The sequence below is a fragment of the Lates calcarifer genome, linkage group LG3 (genome assembly GCF_001640805.2).
Source record: "Lates calcarifer isolate ASB-BC8 linkage group LG3, TLL_Latcal_v3, whole genome shotgun sequence".
Lineage (NCBI taxonomy): Eukaryota > Metazoa > Chordata > Actinopteri > Centropomidae > Lates > Lates calcarifer.
The window spans coordinates 15,567,864-15,588,567 of NC_066835.1; the positions used below are offsets into that span (position 1 = coordinate 15,567,864).

The 20,704-nt window shown below is 41.4% G+C and overlaps 1 protein-coding gene across 1 annotated transcript in view; it reads left to right on the top strand.

Annotated features, from left to right (window-relative positions):
- The first annotated feature begins 10,876 nt into the window (after positions 1 to 10,876).
- The window catches only part of stt3b (STT3 oligosaccharyltransferase complex catalytic subunit B), a 75,394-nt gene continuing 65,566 nt past the window's right edge, over positions 10,877 to 20,704 (top strand). Inside the window, exon 1 of the mRNA XM_018685387.2 lies at positions 10,877 to 11,420. Coding sequence (XP_018540903.1) covers positions 11,161 to 11,420 — 260 coding nt within the window. The 5' untranslated portion in view covers positions 10,877 to 11,160. The remainder of the gene's footprint in view (positions 11,421 to 20,704) is intronic.

Here is a 20,704-nt window from a genome sequence, read left to right on the forward strand (position 1 = left end):
TAAAGCTTTACACTGACCTTTGGTGCCACTTTTGATCACTTCCCTCTGTCTGTTGATTTCATCACTGAATCAGCATCAGATCAAATGATTCCCTCTAAATGTTGAAAATCCTCATCCTACTGAAAATCCTCAGGTCTGTTCAGCTTTTAGCCACTTTTAGTACATTGTTTTGATTCTTCAGACCCTATGATTAAGTCCCACACAGAAAACTGTGGGTGTTACAACCCCAAGTTGGTCTAGAGGAGACATTTTGTTCAAGTTTTCCACCTTTTATTGCCAGTCTTTGAAACATAGTTTATCCTCAGTGAGAGCACAGGCCAAAAGAACAAACCAAACAAGCCTAACTAGAAACAAATCCACAATACTGAGAGATAAAGGAGAAAAGGTTACAATGCTAAACTTATGTCTACTGTATATTATCACACAAAAACACAGGGGAGTGTTAAACAGAAATTTTAACTTTCACCTACAGAGCTTCTTGGCAAGCTCTACAAGGTGAGAGTTAAATCATATAAACAGTAACTTAGGGTAAGTATGACAAGTAACTAAAACTGAACAACCAAATGTTATTACTTCTGACATTCACCTGACACAAGGCTATCAATGAGTACTCAATACATGGGGGAAAAGCAGGCAGCACCAAGTGGCAGAGAGAGATAGAAGTGCAGCTCCTCAGTCCTTATGTTCCCCCAGGTGGACTGATTGGCTGCAGGTCCCCAGATGCACCAACCAATAGCACAAGGAAGGAGGATCTAAAGCTGAGGCCCACATAGCCTGAGGAACAACACAGCACATTAAAACACTTCACACAATCAACTATTACGTTCACCTACAGGGGAATGTAATGGTGGACATGCACCTATGCACTGACAAATACTTCATTTTTACTCATGATTACACTGAGAAGATGCCTCAAATTTTGGGTGTTACCCAAAATCTGAGAAATCTCTTAGACTGCGTTGTGACACATCGTAATCATGGCAGCTCTCTATTGATCGACAGCTTTGCACTTACAGCGCGTGTGTTTGTGCTGGATGAGGCTGAGGTAAGTGGTTCAGCAGGTCCACACAGTGTTAGGCATGAAGTGCGTCTGCAGTGCTGACAGACCTTTCATCCTGAGCCCACAGCTGACTCAGACTGGAACATGTGTCTGCCTACCTGTCTGTGCCACTATTTGCCTGCCTGTTTGTCTCTCTGCCTGTCTGTCTTTCTGTCTGTCTGTGTCTTAAAGGCAGGTTTTTAATTCATCCACTGACTCTCAGAATCTGTTTTGCAGTGCTGTTAAAAAATCTCCGCCAGGCAAGAACTGACTGCTTAGACTGAGCTATAAATCTGTGCTCACAGCTTGAGAATCTCCAGGAAGAGAACTAGGTTGCAGGTATGTGTGTATAGTCGTGTCAGCATGTTTGTGTGTTATGTGTGTTTTTTAGCTCTCTTTTGTCAAAACGTGTTCTGTGAGAATTTCTGTGCCCAATGCTCATTTTATGTCAAAATTGCCTTTCTTTAACTTAAAACGCATTAACCTGGGCTGCACTTGTGAAGCAGTGCCACTGAAAGCGCACAAACTGTTAAACAAATGCACTTGGGAACAGTGGGAAAGTGATTTATCAGCTACTGTGTGCCGAGTTGTCGTCTCACAGGGAGATTTCCATTACCCTTCCTGCAGTTTACACGCTCTATTTACATAAACTATGCCACAGGCGCACTTGGTGTGGGTTGCTCGACAGATAAATTGGACACCGCCGTGGGATATACATGCTGATGATAAATGATTTATAATTTTACATTATAAATGGATTACCACAGGGGTGTCAAAAGTAACAAAAGTAACATTCCTCTTCGTTTTTCACAATCAAATAATCTGATGCCAGTTTTTCCTGCAGCAAAGCAGTCAAGTTCTCAGAGGGAGATACACATTTAAGAAAGTGAATTCCTCTGAATGCCTCCTGAAGTATTTCTCCTTTTGTTTTTACAACATTTGTTAGTGTCAGCAAAGGAATAATATCTTCATTCCAATAGCAAATTCAAAAGAGCTTTCTCTATGTTAGTGCAGGAGCCACAGAGCACAGATCCCACAGAAAAGGTCTATACAGTTAGGTGCAGCTTGGTTAACAGTGTGGGACAAGTGTAAAGCAATTATACATGAATCATGTGGCACATAGTCAGTCAACAATAATCCTGTTATGTTTAATCCTGTTATGCCAGTTTGTATTGCTGTGCCTTGCAAATGAATTCACTCAATTCTGGATTTAGCAAAAGTAAATAATAAAGACAACAGATACATTATATGTTATTTCTTCCTTTTTTCTGTCTGTTCAGCATTAATTATTAATGATATCTTAAGGAAGTCAGTACAACCCTTCCTATCTGTGTTGCTACTCCAGCATTTGTTTTAATTGAAGCAACATGGGAGCTTGTGCATACTTATTTACTTCAGTGCCAGCAACACTACTGAAGAATATTGTCCTAGATGTGCCAACTGCCTGTATTTTGTAATTTAACCAGTAGAGGGCGCACTAGTTCTACTGGATAATACATACAAAGACATCATTTGTACCTTCTGGAACCAACTAGGCTTCAGTGGTAAGGTGCAGGATCCAGCAAACTAACGTTTTGGCTTTGAGGTTAAAAGAAATGGAAGCAATGCACTGTGAAAATGAAAGGGCTGCGCTCAAGATGTGACAGGTCTTTCCATTACCAAGACTCACACTCGGCGGCACAAACCGGTCACCAAACACTGGAGTCAGTTTGTATCCTGGTGGGACCTAATTGCATTTAAACAGCTGCTGTTGGCAAGCATAACTTCACAAAATTTCCTCTGTCTGATTCTCTCTCTCTCTCTCTTTCTCAGTTGAGTCTTTCCCTTCATTTCTCCCAGCACTTCTCATCACTCACCTGTCACAGTGCATCAGGAAGTATAAGCTCAAACCAACGGTGCACAGCCATCCATTAGTACTGGTTGAATCCTGTACATGTGGCACCATGTGTATCCTTGTCAGCTGCTCGATCATGATATTTTCTAACCTGATTAACCCTTCGAGTGGGCGGCAACAGCAGGCAGAGAGTTTAGCCAAGAACAACTCCTCATTGCTCGCATGTATACACAAAGAGGCAAACGCTCACACAACCCTCAGGTGGTCTTAATAATCCAGAAGGAGATACTCTCCTGCCAAAGTCACTTATCGTTACCCACACACTAGTTGCCATGGTGACGCCTCATATATCAATCAAAGCTGCTGAGCAGTGCGTTGGTTGGTGAGAGCTATAAACAATATTTTAAGCTCCAGTAAAGAGATGACAAGGAAGACAAATTACTGCTCACTCTGATATCACCTCCTCTCACAGCTCTCTTGGTCCAGTTAACGTCAGAGGCCATTTCCCCCACCAGTCCCAGTCATTTACAGATCTTTTTTTTTTTTTTTTTTTTTTGGATTCCAAACACCCATTTGAAGCAGTTGGGGTGTGCAGCTCCAGTATTGGCAGCAGCAGGAGTCATTCTCGAAGAAACTTTAAAACCCTGATCCACAACTGCATGTAGCAATTGTCCAGGGAATGATGTGCCTTTTAAGGCATGAGCAGCAGGCAGCTGAGGCCAAGAGATGGACAGATGAGGCTGCTTGTGTATTAGGAGCCATTATCCCTACTGTCCTCTCAGACGTTTTTTGTCTGATGGCAATGGACTCAATAGTTCCGATATTACTTTTATTTCCTCACGCCTGAATGAACTATTGTGTCGTTATATTCTCAGCTAGCAAGCAGCTCTGAGTTCTTAATAGAAAGAAACAGCCCATCAAGGACAAACACAGCTGTGTCAGAAATGACATTATGTGAGACATGAAAGTGTTTGTCTTGGAGGATACATTTAGAGTCTTGTTTGCTTACATTTAACTAGACCAGTGCTTGGCAGTTATATTGCAATTTCCCCTCCAACAAAAGCTGGAATGGTTTGATCATTTGAGCCGACAAGGACGATGCCAGTCCACTTAATTCCCTGCATCAATCATCCTCTAGTTGCATGTATGGTGTGATGATGATGATTTGGGACTAATTTGGCTCAGTATATCCTTAAATCTGTGTTCTATGTTAATTTGTCTATTTAGAAATAATTCACTGATTGCTGTCCCATCCTAGTTAATGTTCCATGAGAGACTGCAGCGAGCCTGAAGCGACGACGTTAATCTCCAGCCATATCTGCTGCAGCATTGTTAAAACCTGTTTGCTATTCATAGTCAAGTCATTATTCAATAATGCACAGGGATGTTTTCCTCAAAGGTCAACCAAAGTCGATCTAAGACTTACAAGACAAATGTTTTATCAGCAAATGTTATAGGCCGTGTGGTCTAACTGACAACATAATGATTAAAATAATCCATTATCTTCAATAAAAGTCCACAGTGCTGTGGCAAAATGTATTTATCATGCAAGTTAATGTAACTGCAATGAAAATATCCAACAACGAAATTCACAGACTGCAAAAAAAAAAAAAAAAAAAAAAGCTATCAGTAGAGCTGCACAAGAGCTGCAACCCAACTAATTTCCCTCTGAAATACACAAGAAGACTGTCACCCCCCTTTATGTCTGTTTGCTAAATATGAAGCTAGATGCAGAAGTTAGTTAGCATAGCTCAACATGAAGACTGGAAACAGGGGGAAGTGGCTAACCTGGCTCTGTCCAGATTTAACAGATCTTTCTACCAGTACCTCTAAAGCTCACTAATGAATTTGTTTTTGGAGAGAGCTAGGCTAGCTGTTTCCGAATGCCTCCACTTTTTATAGTAAGCTACGCTAACCATCTTCTGACTTGTTTTCATATTGAAAGAACAGATAGTAGAGTGGTATCAATCCTCTAATGTAACACTGGCCAATAAAGGAAATAAGCATTTATTCCAAAATGTTAAACTATCCCTTAAAATATGAAACATGAGTTTGGCTTATTTTTAAAGACTGCTTTCTGTCTGGAAATATATCTCAACAGTAAAACAAATATGAGTCAAATATGAGCCTTACCCTGCAAATGTTTGTGTGTTTAAGACTTCATTTGTGTGGTGGTCAGCACTGACATCACCAGCACTAAAAAGCACAGGCAGCAGGCAGGCTAGCTCTCTCTCTCCCCCCTCACTGCGTCTGTCCTCTGTCTCTGCCTCTTTGCCCATCCTGGAAACCCAGCCACCCTCTCCCCCTCTCTCCCCACCGCATCCCATCTCATTGGAGAGGCCAGCTAAGTTTAACTTTATCTGGGAGGCGTGAACCGTGTTCTGTCAGATGACCAATCGAGGGCAACCAGGAGGAGAATCGATTGGACACGGGCTAAGCACAGAGATGCATAGTCCTGACCAAAGGGCCACTTGGTATTGAACCGCCTTTCCAGAGTGCTCTTTGGTCAGAAAATAGACCAGAGTTGGCCTTTAATTTAATGTATTTGCACATTATACAAAAGGGCATTAGAGCAAAAAAAAAGTACAAGCATCAATTTGGTGATCACAGAGGGAGAAAATCTGCTCTCAAAACCTAACTTTGTGCATCACAGAAACACCATGCATTCATAAAATCATAGAAAAATAAAGCAAAAAAAAAAAAAACTCCACTCATATGTGACAGGGGTCTTCAGACATGCATGATCTCTGTCTGGACTGAACAATTGGACAGACATGCTTTGTGAGCACAGGAGAGTGATGCCAGTGAGGCAGCTCTCATGCCTGCTCTTTTTGTTTTGAATGCTTCTGCCGTAATTTTGCCACAGAGGTTTCAGGGCTGTCATTGAAGCAACATCACATAAATTCTGTTGTCTTCTGAACAGAGACGGCCTGTGTTGGCCACTCAGGAAAGTGAAAGGAGGGTCATTTGTCAAGCTGAGGCAGCTGGGAAATTGGGGGGCATACTTCAATTTTCAACATGTGAGCCATATTTTTTCTTTCCCACGGGGATAATGTCACACCAAGTTCAACTGTTTTCCGCACACTACATTTCTCATATCTGAATGGCAAGACATCATGCAGAGGCTGCTTGACTCATACAAAAGCCAGAGAAATGTTGATAAGGCAGCTGTTATTCTGAAGTGGAAGAAATGCGAGCCAACTTTTCAGAGCCTAACATTCTGCCTGCAGACAGTTGATATCTCTGTTGAGCTCAGGTTAGTACCTCACCCCTCCTTATTTTTCCTCATCTCTCTCTCACTCACTTCCACTTGCTCTATCAATTGAAACTTTCTTTTAAACTTTTTTTCATGCAGCATGCCAATAGGATTTGAAGAATCACTCCAGGCACTTTAGGCTGTGTCGACGGGTCAGAATCAATCTTGATGAATGTGGTGAACTGTGAAAGTTTACAGACAATTTTCCACACTGATGCATTTTTGAGAGTTGTTCTAAAAAAAAAAAGTGGTCCTTTCTTATTCAGATGTAAAGCCTGCTTTGTACATTCAAATGCAAGGGACTTTTTTTCAATTCCATAACTGCATAATTATTGTAGAATTTCATGGGATAATTACTGTGATTAAAAGCCAGATTAAACACTAAAACCGTAGATTCTGTGACTGTGTTATTATTTTAAATTATGATTAAAGATGCAAGGATCAGACTTTTATCAAAAACCATGATATATTCTCATGTATTCTTTATTTAAGTTATCAAAAATGGAAGCTTTTGCTGACAAGATTATTGTATTGATTGCTTTGTTCTCTTTCTGGAGATGTGGCAGATGAAAGTATATTTGTAATCAAATGAAAAATGAAACGATGTTGTCAATCACAGCAATCATTGTGTCTGCAGCTCACACCCTCTTAGAGAGAAATACATTTTCATATGCTTTGGAAAATGACAGATGAATGCAATGAATGCAACAGCATCCCGAGGCAGATGCAGCCTTATAAATTGAGTAAAAGCGCTCCGATCTGCAGGATGATAGATCACACCATATTCTGTTACAAAATAAAGGAGCTTATCGTACTATTTCATATTTTATCACAACAAGCAATTTTCTTTAAGGAAGGAGTCTGGGCTTGACTGCGCATGGTACATATGAATAGCTAAGTAATGCAGTGCTAGAGATAATCACAGTGGATCAAGATTAACAGTCCTATCATACAAGGTGAACCCCAAGGCCAATCCCACGCCGGCACACCTTCCATCAAAGTCAAGATTAAGATGTTGTGCAGTTGTAGAATATCATCCAAATGTGTTGCCTGGGACTGAGGGGGGTCATGTTCACATCTAGTAGATTTAACTGCCTTTCTGTGCCCCATTGACTGTTGGAGAAATGAGCCATGCTCAGTGTGAAATGGTGTGTCGCTGATGAGGCCACACAGGTAACTCGGTGAAACCCTTTCCACTCAGGTGAAAGTAGGTTTCAGGTTTGTTTGTTTTTTTCATCCTCTGATTCATCAATAAGACTTGCACTTAAGATTTCATTAAACTCTGTTGTCATGGAAACCTCATCAAACCTGGGCACATAGTTTTCAAAATTGAATAATGGATTCTTTTAACGATACATGAAACGTGACCTTGAGCCATTTATGATGATGTTCACCAGATTCTTGGTGAGGTTTATAACAGACTAACTCTCTGTTGGCTACAGGTAAATAACAGGTTCATAACAGTTGGACTGTGCACCTCATTGGGATGCTAAATGGTTTTCTTTAAGTGCTTTCATTTCTATTAATGATTGTGGTGGTGTGCTGCATGCAGTGGCGATCCCCAGACTCTGGCTAATCATCCTGTTTCACTGGATCACACATACAGACTCTATGGAGTCTTTAAAGCTTGCTACTCTCACAATGAGCAAACATCCTGTTCTGCCATGCTTCTTTTTTGATAGAATATGCATAATGGATTCCCCCCCTGTTAATTTGTACATGCTGATGATGCACAAGGCAATTAGTGAAGAGCAAGGCTGAGCAAATCCTGGTCTCAATTTGCCTTCGCTGTGTGTAGTTTATGAAGACAGAAAGCTGATGAATCAGAGACTCGACATAGGTGTGTAAATGTGTTTGACTCTGTGTGTTATCCAAGTGATGGATTGGCAATCAATCCATCTGCCTTCCACACATTGCATGCTGGGAAAGGCTCAAGCCCATTCCACTGACCCTCGATAGGAAAAAGTGGGTTTTGACGATTTACAGATCTATAACTCTCATTTGTGAAATTTCCCAGCTTCAATTGTAATGTCTGTGTGTGTGTGTTGCAGAGATGTTAAGAATCTGGGAACATGATGTGCCTGCTCCCCAGACATCCTTCACACTGCAGCCTGTGCCTTAAAAACAAATTACAACATCAGATTCCTTCCGACTGTGCACTTCACATACCATCTGTATTAGATTGGAGGCTTCCTTTAAAAGTATACAGCAACTTTGCTTTCACCAGAGACAGCAGGATTCATGGAGGACTCTTCGCTTTGTCCCCCACACTTACATAACACCATACACAATTGACTGAGAGATTTGAGATTATTGTGCATTTTGCAACAAATCGCTGAATCCAGTCAATACTGCACCTAGAAGATACCATAGCTTCCAGGATTCACTGGTTAGACCATTTTCAGGGACATCAGTTTCAGTAAAAAAAAAGTGAAAAAATTGGACTTAATGATTATAATCTTCCTGACCAGTTATGACGCCTCTCTCAGTTTTTCTCTCTGACTCTCTCACACATGCAGTCAAAGCAGAGAGAGGATGACAGAAAGAGAAAGGTGCAAAAAGTGTTTCATGCCAGACATCTTAGGCTTTTTTGCACGACTGGCCTTTGGCAAAGTAAAGAAGTGTAGACACCCAAGAATGCCAAGCATAAACCCAGCGAGTCTGTAATGTTCTTGGGAGAAAAAACAGCAAAGAAAGACAAAGCAAACACAAACATTCAAGTCTGCCCCTGGAGACAGAGGAAAGCAAAGCTGCCCTGCCTGGCAACAGCACTCATTTTGGCTGGCTTTCATCTGGGCTTGGCCTTTTGACAATAGATGCGATTGAAGCAATCTTCACAGCCCGCATTGCTATTGGTTTCAAAGGTCATCTATTCAGAATTTGGAGGTAAAGAGGAAAAGGTGAAGGGGTGGCATGTCCACTGTGAGATAAGCAGGCCTTGATGAATGATCAAGGGACACGTGTGTGCGTGGTAGTGTATATATCAAGATGTATTCATCAGTATGCATGAGCTTATGTGTGTGTAAGATTGCATGTGTTTTGCTGCATTGTGTATGTACACACTGTTGCCTGTGTGTGTGTGTGTGTGTGTGTGTGTGTGTGTGTGTGTGTGTGTGTGTGTTGGGTGGGGGTGTGCGCGCTTACATGAATTCTTTTGGGCACCAGCTTTCAGCATATGCCTACGATATATTAGTCTGTAGAAGCTTCACTCGCTGTGATCTCTTCATGAACTCAAAACTCTTATCCACTTCTGCCACTCCGTCTACTCTCCATGATGACCCCCATCAATTTTCATAATCATCCTTTTACTCTCCTTTATTATCTGCCTTCCATCTCCCCGTCTCTCCAGTGCTGTATTCTCATCTCCCTCTTATCTCCTCCTCGTCTCTCCCCAGAAGATAGCCCCGATCCACAGCTGTGCTAAGCCGGCTCAAACTTCAGTCCAATTCTTCTACATGAATATTTCATTTACATTTTTTAAATCATGATCTTATGGGTGACAGTGTAGCTGTAAACACTGCTGATGCAAAGTAAAAATGGGAATTTGGGCCAGTGTGTGAAGTTTTCAAACTAGCAAATGGGCCAGTCTTACATCAAAGGTACTAAAAGTAGATATAATTAAAAACTTGCTTTACAATGTAAATGGAAAAAATATGCATTCTGTTTAAGATGTATTGCCTGAGTTTACAGCATCTGTTTAAACATTCTCAAAAATTACCCCAAGCAATGGGTATTGAAATCAAATGCATAAACACAGCAAATTCATAATTTGAATTTTAAACAATGTTTTGGAGGTCAGTGATTAGATTACGCTGCTGTTTGAGTAGAAACAGACTCCTCTGATTGTGCAAAGCTCCAAGGGTAACCTCAGTGTAAGATGATGTACAGTGCAGCAGGTAAGATTTACATAAAGCCGCATTATATGCAACAAATGTGAGAGGAAGCACTCTGACCTCAGGACTAAGTTGTTTCTCTATGTGAGGCAGTGTTACTGAGAGGAGCACTGTTGGACTATTGCTCCTCCTCCTTTGAGACTGAATTGCATCTCAGATAAATCAATAAATGCTTCTTGTCTCTGTCTCGTGGATATATGAAACAGTGCAAGCATAAAATGAACGTACACAATCAATCAAAAAACTTGAGCATTTATTTGAAATGTTCAAAAAAGGTGTCTCACTCCGATATGGGTTTTCAAGGCCTCGAGGGGAAGTTGTGAAAGTACATCCTGAGTTTAAGCGAATGATGAATGCTGTGTTCTTGTCTTTGCTGGGGGACATAATAATGATGAGACACATCAATCTTTATTACCACCACACCACCCAGTCCAGAACATCCAAGGGCAACAGAAATATTGCACTCACAGAGAACATTTATCTTCACAGGCCTGCCTTTAGCTTTTAGCTGCAACAAAAGCATGGCCTTTCAGATTTTGGGCTATTTGCACATGTTTTTTTCTTTGTTATTCTCTCTTTAAAAATGACTAATTCAACTCTAGACAACCAACTTTAAACCGAGTAATAGGGATTTTATTTATAGTGAGCACCAGAATGACTCAATTTCATATACAACACGGGATTATCCTGATTTCAATCAGTGGCAGCCATAATATATTGCGTTTCAATTGGTAGACTGGTCTGTCTATCTAGTCGGTGTTGCTCTCTGATTGGCTTAGAGACGCAAAACCCCGCCCTCGTGTACCTGTCGATCTGTGAGAGGCCACCAGAGCTTTCTAACTCCCCGCCTATCACTTCCTTCCCGCCCCTTTCCACCGGCGTTCAATCGTGAAGTGGATTGACTGTTGCGGTCTCTCTATGTGGCGCATGAATGTGCGTTTCGGGATGTAACGGCTGCCTCTCGATGTAACAATACTGAATTCAAACATAAATATATAGCTAAGGGACTCAAAGGATAGGATACCGTGGGAGAGCGGGTGCAAAAGAAGGGAGTTTTCGACAGCACGGAGCGGCGGCAGATAAGGGAGCGTGGCAGGAGGGACGCTCTAGCAAAACCCAACCGACACCGCACGCAGAAATGGCGGAGCACCACGCAGCCAGCGACGGCAAGCACAAAGCGTCCACCAATGCCGGGGGCTCGGTGCACGGGAACAGCCGACCCAGCGCCGCGGGTGGAGGAGGGAGCAAAGGAGGCCTGTCTGGCGGACTGACACAGCCGGCAGGGTGGCAGTCTTTGCTGTCGTTCAGTATTCTTTTTCTGGCCTGTCTGGCGGGATTCAGCTCCAGACTTTTCGCGGTGATCCGGTTCGAGAGCATCATCCACGAGTTTGATCCATGGTAAGCTAGCTAACGTTTGTCAGGTCATGTTGGCTCCCTGGTAACAATAGCTTATAGCGGCTATGGGAGAGAGAAATTAGGGTCTAAAGCACCCAAGGGGGTAGTCTTTAAGAAAAAAAATACAATGATAAAGATAATGTACACTAATTTAACAGTATTATTTTACTCTTAAGAAGTCAGCACGACAACAGCGGCTGTTTTGAACACACATCAACTACTTAAATGTTAGCTTCTCATACTCATTATAAACTGTTTTTTTTCCCACAATGAACAACGACTGGATTTTTGTCTGATGTCCTTGGGACAAACAGTTTGAATATGTGGGTCTCATGTGTACTCTGTGTGGGTTACCTTGACATTTAAAAATGTGACGAACCGAGCGGCACGCAGCTAGCTAACTGGTTTGATTTAGCATTCACCGAGTAATAAGTCCAAATAATAGCTGCAGTGAGGCGTGTGAGGAGCTTTCAGCTACAGATACAACTTTGTTTCAATTGTAGAAAAACGTGTGAATAACCAAGGGGAAGACATGATTTTTCTGCACATAGCCCCGACTTTTAATTCACAAAAAAGTCGAATCACTGTGAGCGGGTGGAGTTGATTGTTTGTTTTAAATGGGGATTATCGCCTCAGTGACGGTTGATATGCTTTATTTAGGCTGCTTGCAATGCAGGGATTTATTTTCTTTTATTTACTTTAACATAACTTATCGTGGAATCTTTAAATGGCGAGTAGCAAAATGCATACTGGACAACCAGGTTTTTGCACACATTTCAGGCGGTGGTTGTCCTAACAGCAGGCTGTAACCCGGAAGCCAACTGATCCGGTCTGGTGTGCCTGTCATCACAATGCAGGATTATTCCGCTTTGTAACTGTGTCACATGGGCTCTCAAATGTCCGCCTAGTTGCAATGCACTGTCATTCCCTCCGTGCTCACATACGGTATACTCTGTGGCATTCAACCAGACACCAGGACTGATGCATTCATTTATTAATTTTCAAGGACAGGTGCTCCGTCTTGCTCAGGGTGACATTCGCCTCTTCAATTATGTTGATAACTTGATTGCATTTCATAACCAAGGGCTAAGTCTTGAGGTTATGAGAGGTTTACCATTTCCGCACGGTTCAGATGAGCTTGATCCTGCCTTGACGCTGGAATTTGCACCTAAGGACTGACCTTAACACTGTTAATGAGTAGTCACATGCTTGTTAGAAACTGTGTGCTTTCTTCACAGCCTTCATATATCCAATTATTGTCCTATGTGGCCACACAGTTGGTACATATACTATGGTATTATGCTACACTTCACAGTCACATTAGGAGCTATTTTGCCACAGTATACGGCTATAAAGTGGCACCACTTTCTACTGTTTTAGAGCTAGAACTGCATAACTCTTTGGCAACATGTCCAGAAACAAAAGCAAAGGCGCCCTTTGATATTCAGAAGTTTAAAAGCCCTTGCAGCTATGAGTAGTCTGCATCTGTTGTTCTCCAAATTTTTCTCTTGGACCCTGAAAACAAAGCCATGCATGAATGGAACCTTCTGTTGCAGCCACAAAGTGTTGCTTTTATTTAATGAGAAAAATACATTAATCAAAACAGAGATTTACACAGAAATATATCCTCAGTCAACTATTCACAAACCCTGCAACATTCACCCCCTCCTCATAGTCATCTTTTGACCCTGTGTGTAAGCCTGATCAGCTTGCTGAGAACCATTGCCCCACATTTTTGCAATAGTTAACTTTCTCAGGAATTCTTCTGTGTGTATGTCGGCCACAGTGCTAGAGTTTTGTATAGATTAACACATAAACCTGACCCCAGTGAGTGCTGTTTTTGCCCAGAATACCAAATGGAACATAATTCAGATATACACTCTGATATCTTTAGCTGACTCCTGAAAATGAGAGGAGCCTTTATCTCTCCAAAAAGCAGGGTTTTATGATTATGTTGCACTGTGTATTATAACTTTTTCACCTTCTTGACAATGAGGAAGGAGAATGTATATTTTACAACTGGAGGCACACAGGCTGCTGATTGGAAGTGGCCATCACTCCCAGACACACATGATAAGTGCCATTGTCCTCTGAATGCTTGGATGCTGGTATTGATTTTCCTCTGCGCAGAGCTTCAAATTAACTACAGCTAACAATTACGTTAAACAAGCTGGCAATTTGAAGAATTGAGATTGGATTTACAAGCACCAAAATATCAAGCTCATTCTGCAATATGCAAACAGCACAAGCTGTGCTGATTTTGTAGGCGAGTCCCTGACATGACTTGCCTGTTATCTGGCTGTGCTCATTTTGGTTTCCTAATATTTGCTGATTGTTTTAAAACCAGGCAGACATGCAAGTGAGATTTTGTTTTCTCTTCTCCATAAACGTAATTAAATTCTAACATTGTTTCCTGACTTGACCATCCTCAAATTAATGTTCAGACTTCCTAGGCCAATGAGTCAGTGGATAGTTTCTGCTAAGAATATTGTTATGACTGCCTACTAGATTTTACCCTGTGGAGGTTTAACTCCAAGACCCTACTAGTACAAATATATTCCTTTCTTTAAGTACTAGTATGTGCTAAGCTGCTACTGGTGTTTCTCATGAGAGAGAGAGAGAGATATTTGTTCCTGCTCCTGAGTTGACTTTTATACGAAGTCTCTGTCCAGTTTATTGAGTTAGGGGAAGGAAAATTTAACTAGACTGGAAGCTTTACAGTATGGTGAAATACATACATGTGTGTATGGGAGGGGAGTGTTGCTTGGAGGCATTCAAGTTTTTTTTCCACCTTGGTTATGTCAGGAAATAGAGTCCATTTTGACAGTAGAGTGAGGGGAGAAGAAACATCTCTGTCAGGCAAATAATGAGCAGGATACTTGGGTATGGCAGCGCAGATATACACGTTCACACTCTCACTTACACTCATACTTTCTCTTCGACCTGTCAGTATCAGAACTGCAGCTGCTGCTTCGCATGACCGGATCTTTGCTCAAGGTCTTGATAGAGGCTTCCTGTGACTCATACAGGATGTTAGCTTTTAGTAGCCAAATCCACTAATACTGTGCATTTTGATATGTGTGGTGCAAAAATACTAAGTTGATAAATCAGTTAGTTGATTTGTTAGACAGTCATCTCTGCCATTTATGACGTAGAAATTCGAAAAATCTGCGGTCACAAGTGGTTGGAAGATTTGTTTCATGTTTGCTGCTTAATATTATAGCTGCAACTACCATTTATTTTCATTGTCAATTAATCTGCTGATTATTTTCCCAATCAATCCTTTGTAAAATGCCTGTAAAATGTAAGACAGTGTTGTGTCTTGTTTTGTCTGACCAGCGGTCTAAAACTCAAAGGAATTCAGATTACAATCATGTAAAAGAAAAAACACCAGAAATTCTTAATATTTCAGAGAATAAGAACAATTATTTACACTGTTGGTTGAGAAATTAACTAATTATCAAAATAGTTGCTGATTATTTTTCTAAAGATCAATTAATGACGGGCATTGCAGCTCTGTGTTGTATAATTGTGAATGGTATACCCCTGACTTATTTCTCCCCTGATATTCAGAAACCTCCTCTCATGGTATTTGCCAAATTTGACACCACTGCTGCTTTTTCCCTAATTTAAAATCTGTACGTCTCACTGCATGAAACCCAATTAAATCATTTCTATCTAAGGTCACTTGTGGCCAGATATTGTCTGGAGTTGGTGACCCATCATGATAAAATGAATGTGACTGATAGTGGAGATGCAGAATTTTATGATGACACTGACAACGTAAATGTTTTTAATGTGGGTATGTCGCATCATGGCAAGCTTGCAAATCACTTAACCAGGCCACTGTCAGTACTAGTACAAGCAGTTCTAATTTTAATGTGCAATTTTGAGGTTTGGGGATTTTGTGATAAGCATTTTCCATCATTTTTAAAACTTTATATAGACTAGACCGGTGCTGGTCATGATGGTTAAAAATGACTAAAATGATAAAATAGCTGCAGTGCAAAGCTGATTATACATATGATCACCAAATCAGAAATTTGGGTTTAGTTGCAAAATTAGAAATGGATGCAAGTCTTTAAATTGTTCAGATAAGTTGAAAGGTTTGTTTAGGTTAAGGTAAGAGACAGCTGGGACTGTAGTATTTGTGCCATCTGCTGCTGTAGTCTTTGTGTGCCATCTGCGTGCACACTCACTGCAGAAGCTTTACCAGGTTAAGAGAAGATTTTCAGCCCAAGAGCTATTGGAAAACTGCCTAACATGCTCTAAAACTATCAGAACACATTGTCTTTATTTCTGCTCCTCCACCTCAGCTTATCTTGCCTGCCTGCCTGGCCTGCATGCTCTTTCACCTGCCTCTTCTTAGCTATTCTGCTAAATTTGGTTGCAGCAGATTTTTCATTTTTCTGAGGAAAGACAAATCAAAAAATTGTAACAGTAAGTGATGCAACACCTGAAATGTCAGCAGTTCCACAGAAGTCTTGTGCAATCCTCCACCATCTTAAACAACACTTTGATTTCAGATAACACCTTAGACAGGATGTTTTAGTGTTTCTGACCCCCTTTAATAATACAGTCTTTGCTGCAGAAAGTTGTTAAGTGCTGTGAAGATGAAATTGCCCCACAAGTGATGTTACCAGCTCAGCTTTTTTTGGAAAAGCCAGCAAAATTAGTGGGGGTAGCAGCTCTCTTCTCTATCTCTTACTCCCCTCCTCCCCCCTTCCCTTTGACTCTCTCTCTTGCTCTCTCTCTCACATCCTGTTCTCTCTCCTTCTGTTTTTTTTCCACACACAAAAAACATGACATCTCACTCAAAGTAGATTAGGCCATCCCAGCAGCGGCTGCTGGCACAGCAACATGTTAGCTAGAGCAGTAGTGAGGGAAAATGGAGAATAAGTCGTGATTGATCTTCCTACCAGAACTGTGATCCCTGCTTAAACCACCAGCTGACTGTTCAACAGCTTATGAAATATTCAGCATGTATACAGTCCAGTAGGAAAAGTTTTAGTGGGCTCCTGTCCTTGGTCACTGTAATAGGCAGGTTTCCTAGACTCACATTAGCCCTTGTTAAATAGATTGGAGTTACCACAGCAACCTATTAGCCATTTCACAGCATACCCCAGCGCCAAAGGTAATGACCGTTTTGGCTCTGACTCTTCTGTCTCCACTCCAGCCTTGTAGGCCAGGCCAGTCATATCACAACACTTAGAGGAGACGAGAAAGCGAACACATTCCCCCCTTTTTTTTCTCCCTTGCAGAACTGGTTTATTTTCTGTTTTTTTCTCAGTAAGGAGGCTTGATGTCAAGCCCCCAATGATTAAGTGCTATTTCCCAGGCCGGGCCTCCCAGTAGACTAGTGTCAGGCATAGCAGGGGGAGTCTGTGAATCCGAGGTGCGCTGCTCGTGTGTGAGAGACGGAGAGCGACAGATCTGTTTCAGGGCACCTGGGGCATGTGTAGATGAGCTGCTTCTAGCAGGAAGAAGCATTAGGCACGGGGAAGCCACTGGCTAGCACAATCAAAGGCACACAAACAGCCTAATTTCATACCAGATTTGGTTAGCTGTTATTTGTTCTACAGAAGCCTGGGTTTACACTGTGTGTGTTAATTATTCAAATGTTAGCAAGATGATTTTTATGTGCCATTCCAACTTTACTGAATGTACTACTCCTCCTTTGTACCCTCTATTCTGAGGTTATCCTCTTGGCTCAGCTTTTTGCAGGCTATTCTAAGATGAGGTTCAGGACAATAACAAAGGGCAATATACAGTATAAAGAGCACTGAATTGAGGTAGCTGATGCCCTGGTTTTTAGCCCCCGATTTGCCTGTCAGCCAATTTAGTGGGGCTATTCTGAAAGTGTTGGCAAGATTGCCATTTAACAAGAGGTGCTTGTCAGCAGCCCAGAGGCCACACGAGCCACAGATGCCTTGATGGAGGATAATGGCGCTGAGAGTTAGCCCAATTTGTTAGCATGATGAATTAGCTCTGCTGTGCATTCATACCAGTATTTGTGTTTGTGTGTTCACCCACACGTTATAAACGTCACAGGGTGTTTAGAGCCAGTTAAGTGTTTGTTTAATTTTACATTTAATTACAGGGGGGTGGAGGTGGTTCAGCATAGCCTGCTGCTCGTATAAACTACAGTACAATGTAGCCATGGCTATTATTCATTGCAAATTGCTTTGAGCTCGTCCTCTGCCCCACCTTTCTTAACTGCAGTCTCCTAGCTAGTTTTGGCAGTCATTCACTAATGAGATTTTAAGAACATTGTCCTCTGACAGCTTTGAGCTCTTTGTTCCAGGTCTTCTCTTTTCATTGAAGGCTAAAGAGTGCAATCTTGTACTTGTACTTTCAGACATAGCAGCAATGCAACACAAACAACAGATTAGACTTAAGCTTGATGCTTACATCTCTAGATTTAGGGCGTTTATGGCAATTTTTCCTATACTATACATTCACTTACCAGCAGCAGGCTTCCACAATTACATTCTGTAAAGTCATTTCATTTTGTCTTGGTTCCATAGCAGAAATAAGTTGGAAAAATGTAACTGAATATTCACCACCCCCAAATAATTACAATTATGCCACAGACTCCCTTATTGTAGTGCTTATTATCCGTTTCCAAATTACTGGATCATTATGGTTTGAATGGTAACAGTTCATGAACACCCCATGGCGCTCAAATAAGTACTTTGGTGGTGAGGCACCATTTTAGATAGAGAAGATAATGCAGGTTTCTTACAATCACTTTGCAAGTTCTTCACTGTTAACCACTACACCACTGGATTTTTATCCATACAACAGGTATGAATGTTTATTTTATTGTTATTTCTTTAAGGTTGTTATTTTGAGTTGTTATCCTGGTGCTTTGATGCTTTAGCATGTACATTTCAGAAAGTACCCACTGGACATTCACATCACAGGCTGTATTGTTATACTGCATCCACTACTGGAACTGATCTTGATGGGGGCCAGGAACAAACCTGGGTAGCAGACCTAAATTTATCCCCTGTGTTCTCATCTACAGAAGATGCTACAGGAAGCACTGGACAAACTTCATGCGCGCACACACATCAGTATGTGTCACACAGAGTGGAGATGCGTGGTTGATGCAGCTTTTGTCAAGCTGTTCGTTCTGTGTTGTCATGGGCGCTTTGATGTGATTGTTGTTCCATGACCACCCAGCCTGCAGAACCTATCCGTCCGGGGAAAAACAGAAGGAGTGATGTGTCCGCTTAACAAATGCAAGGCTGTAATTGACGGCACTCCTTTTTTGACTGCCTATGTGAGCGCACTCTCTGGTGTGTTTTCCTATTGAGGTTGATTGTGCATCCGTAGACTGGTCAGTTGTCAGTCTCCATGCTTTGAATTTCACCCAGCACCACCACCTCAGTGAACTGAGCCATGCTGGACAAATATTAGCCAGAGTTTACAGGGTGCAGTCTAGGGCTGACATGAATGCTTCAAAGTGTGAAAGCTTTGCCCGTTGCCATGGTGATCAATGTCTAAATCAGTATTTGAATGCTTCAGTGTTTTTTTTAAAAAAGTTATTATATATGCATTACCACAAAAATCCCATGAAATATTAAATAGTAATCAACATTATTTATCATGCATCAACATAGATTATTTTTTGTTATTCCAGGCAAAGACATTTAATCATAGTGATAGGTTTGTGTGTCACATTACGAGCACTGGTATAGCAACACATGACCATGTGCCAAGTCATAATGACACTAGCAAGTGTCTGCAATAACTTCCTGATTTGAGAAGATGATCCCAAAAAGTCAAGTGCTAGACACACCAAGGGAGACTAGTATATCATGAAAAAAAAAAATAAAAAATCACCTGAAAACTGTAAGTAACAGATGAGCCATCCTGCAACTGCTAAAATGACCTTTTTCCTATTATGGTTGATGTTGGTGCGACCTGCATGCTAACAAAGGGGGCTACAAAGTCAGTCTTCTTGTGTTACTAGTACACAAGAACTCCTGTAATAAACTAAACAATGAAAGACCATGGGTGTAGATGATGCATTTGCAGAGCCAACCCTTAAGTAGGGCTTACCCCGAGGGGAAACAAGTTATACTTGCATGAGAAAAGCACTATCTGCTTTTTATAACAGTCATGTGACTTTGTCTGTGGTTACTGTAGATCATTGTTAGTTAAACAATTGTTGAATTTTTTTCCCTTCAGTTTTCCTCCATGTTGGCTTTGTTTGAAGTGGTCCTTGATGCCCTCTGCATTGGAAGGCAGAGGGGGGTGGGGTGGAAGTGGGGCAGAAGGAACAGAGGATCTGTGCTTATCATACATCCCTGTCCTCTTACTGACAGGAGTCAGCATGCAGCTCTGTGGGCGAGCGCACCTGCATACAGAGAGGAAAAGAAAGGAGGAATGAGAGAAACAGTGGTAGGATGGTAGGAGGCGTAGAGGGAGAGAAGAAATTAATGCCTGCCAGGCATCCAATCTGAGGGAGGTTTTGGTGGTGGAGCCAAAGAGATTTCATTGTTCCAAAAACTGCTTCATCAGTTTGTTTGTGTGTGCATGTACATGTGTAATGTGTGTGCTTTATGTTTTTATGCAGGGAGGATAGGGTTGATTTTTATTATTTTCTCGTCTTCTGCCTCAGGTTAAATTGAATGTCTTCTGCGGCTGATGGACTACTTACAGCAGAGCCCATTTAATAAGATCAGCTGCTTAAAGCATCTCTGAAGCATTACTGAATAGTTCAAATAGCTCAACTCAGCTTATTCTTGAGTAATTTTTCTCCTTTCAATTTAATCCCTCGAACATTTTGCAGAAACTCCCTAGAAATTCCCTGTTTAGCATCAGCAGCAGACCCAGGTAGATAGCGAAGAGCTGGCTTAATAAAATAAATCCCAAAGTAGAGGTTATTATCAAGGTCAGGTAGTTGCAGCAACACCACAGTGCATGGCGTCATAGTCATAGTAATTTGCATTCCCTAATCAGAGAGCTGGTTATCTGTTGTATTAAGTTACCACTGCATGTTTCACATTGAGATTTGCCTGCTTAATTCTGTGTGTGTTGTTATGCCCATTGGCTGGATCTCTGGTTAGATGATTGGCTAGCTGTCAGTTTGGCACCTCTTAAATGCCTTGTGTTCTGTTGTCATTTAGATTCTGTTATGCCTTCATGGGAAGTCTTTTTATTGCTTTTTCTTGTTTCAAGGTAAGATGTCTGTAAGCCTCTTGCACATTTTTGTATCTTATACGCATGAATCTGTTGTTTAGTTTTCAGATTGTTGTATGAATTTGTGGCAATTC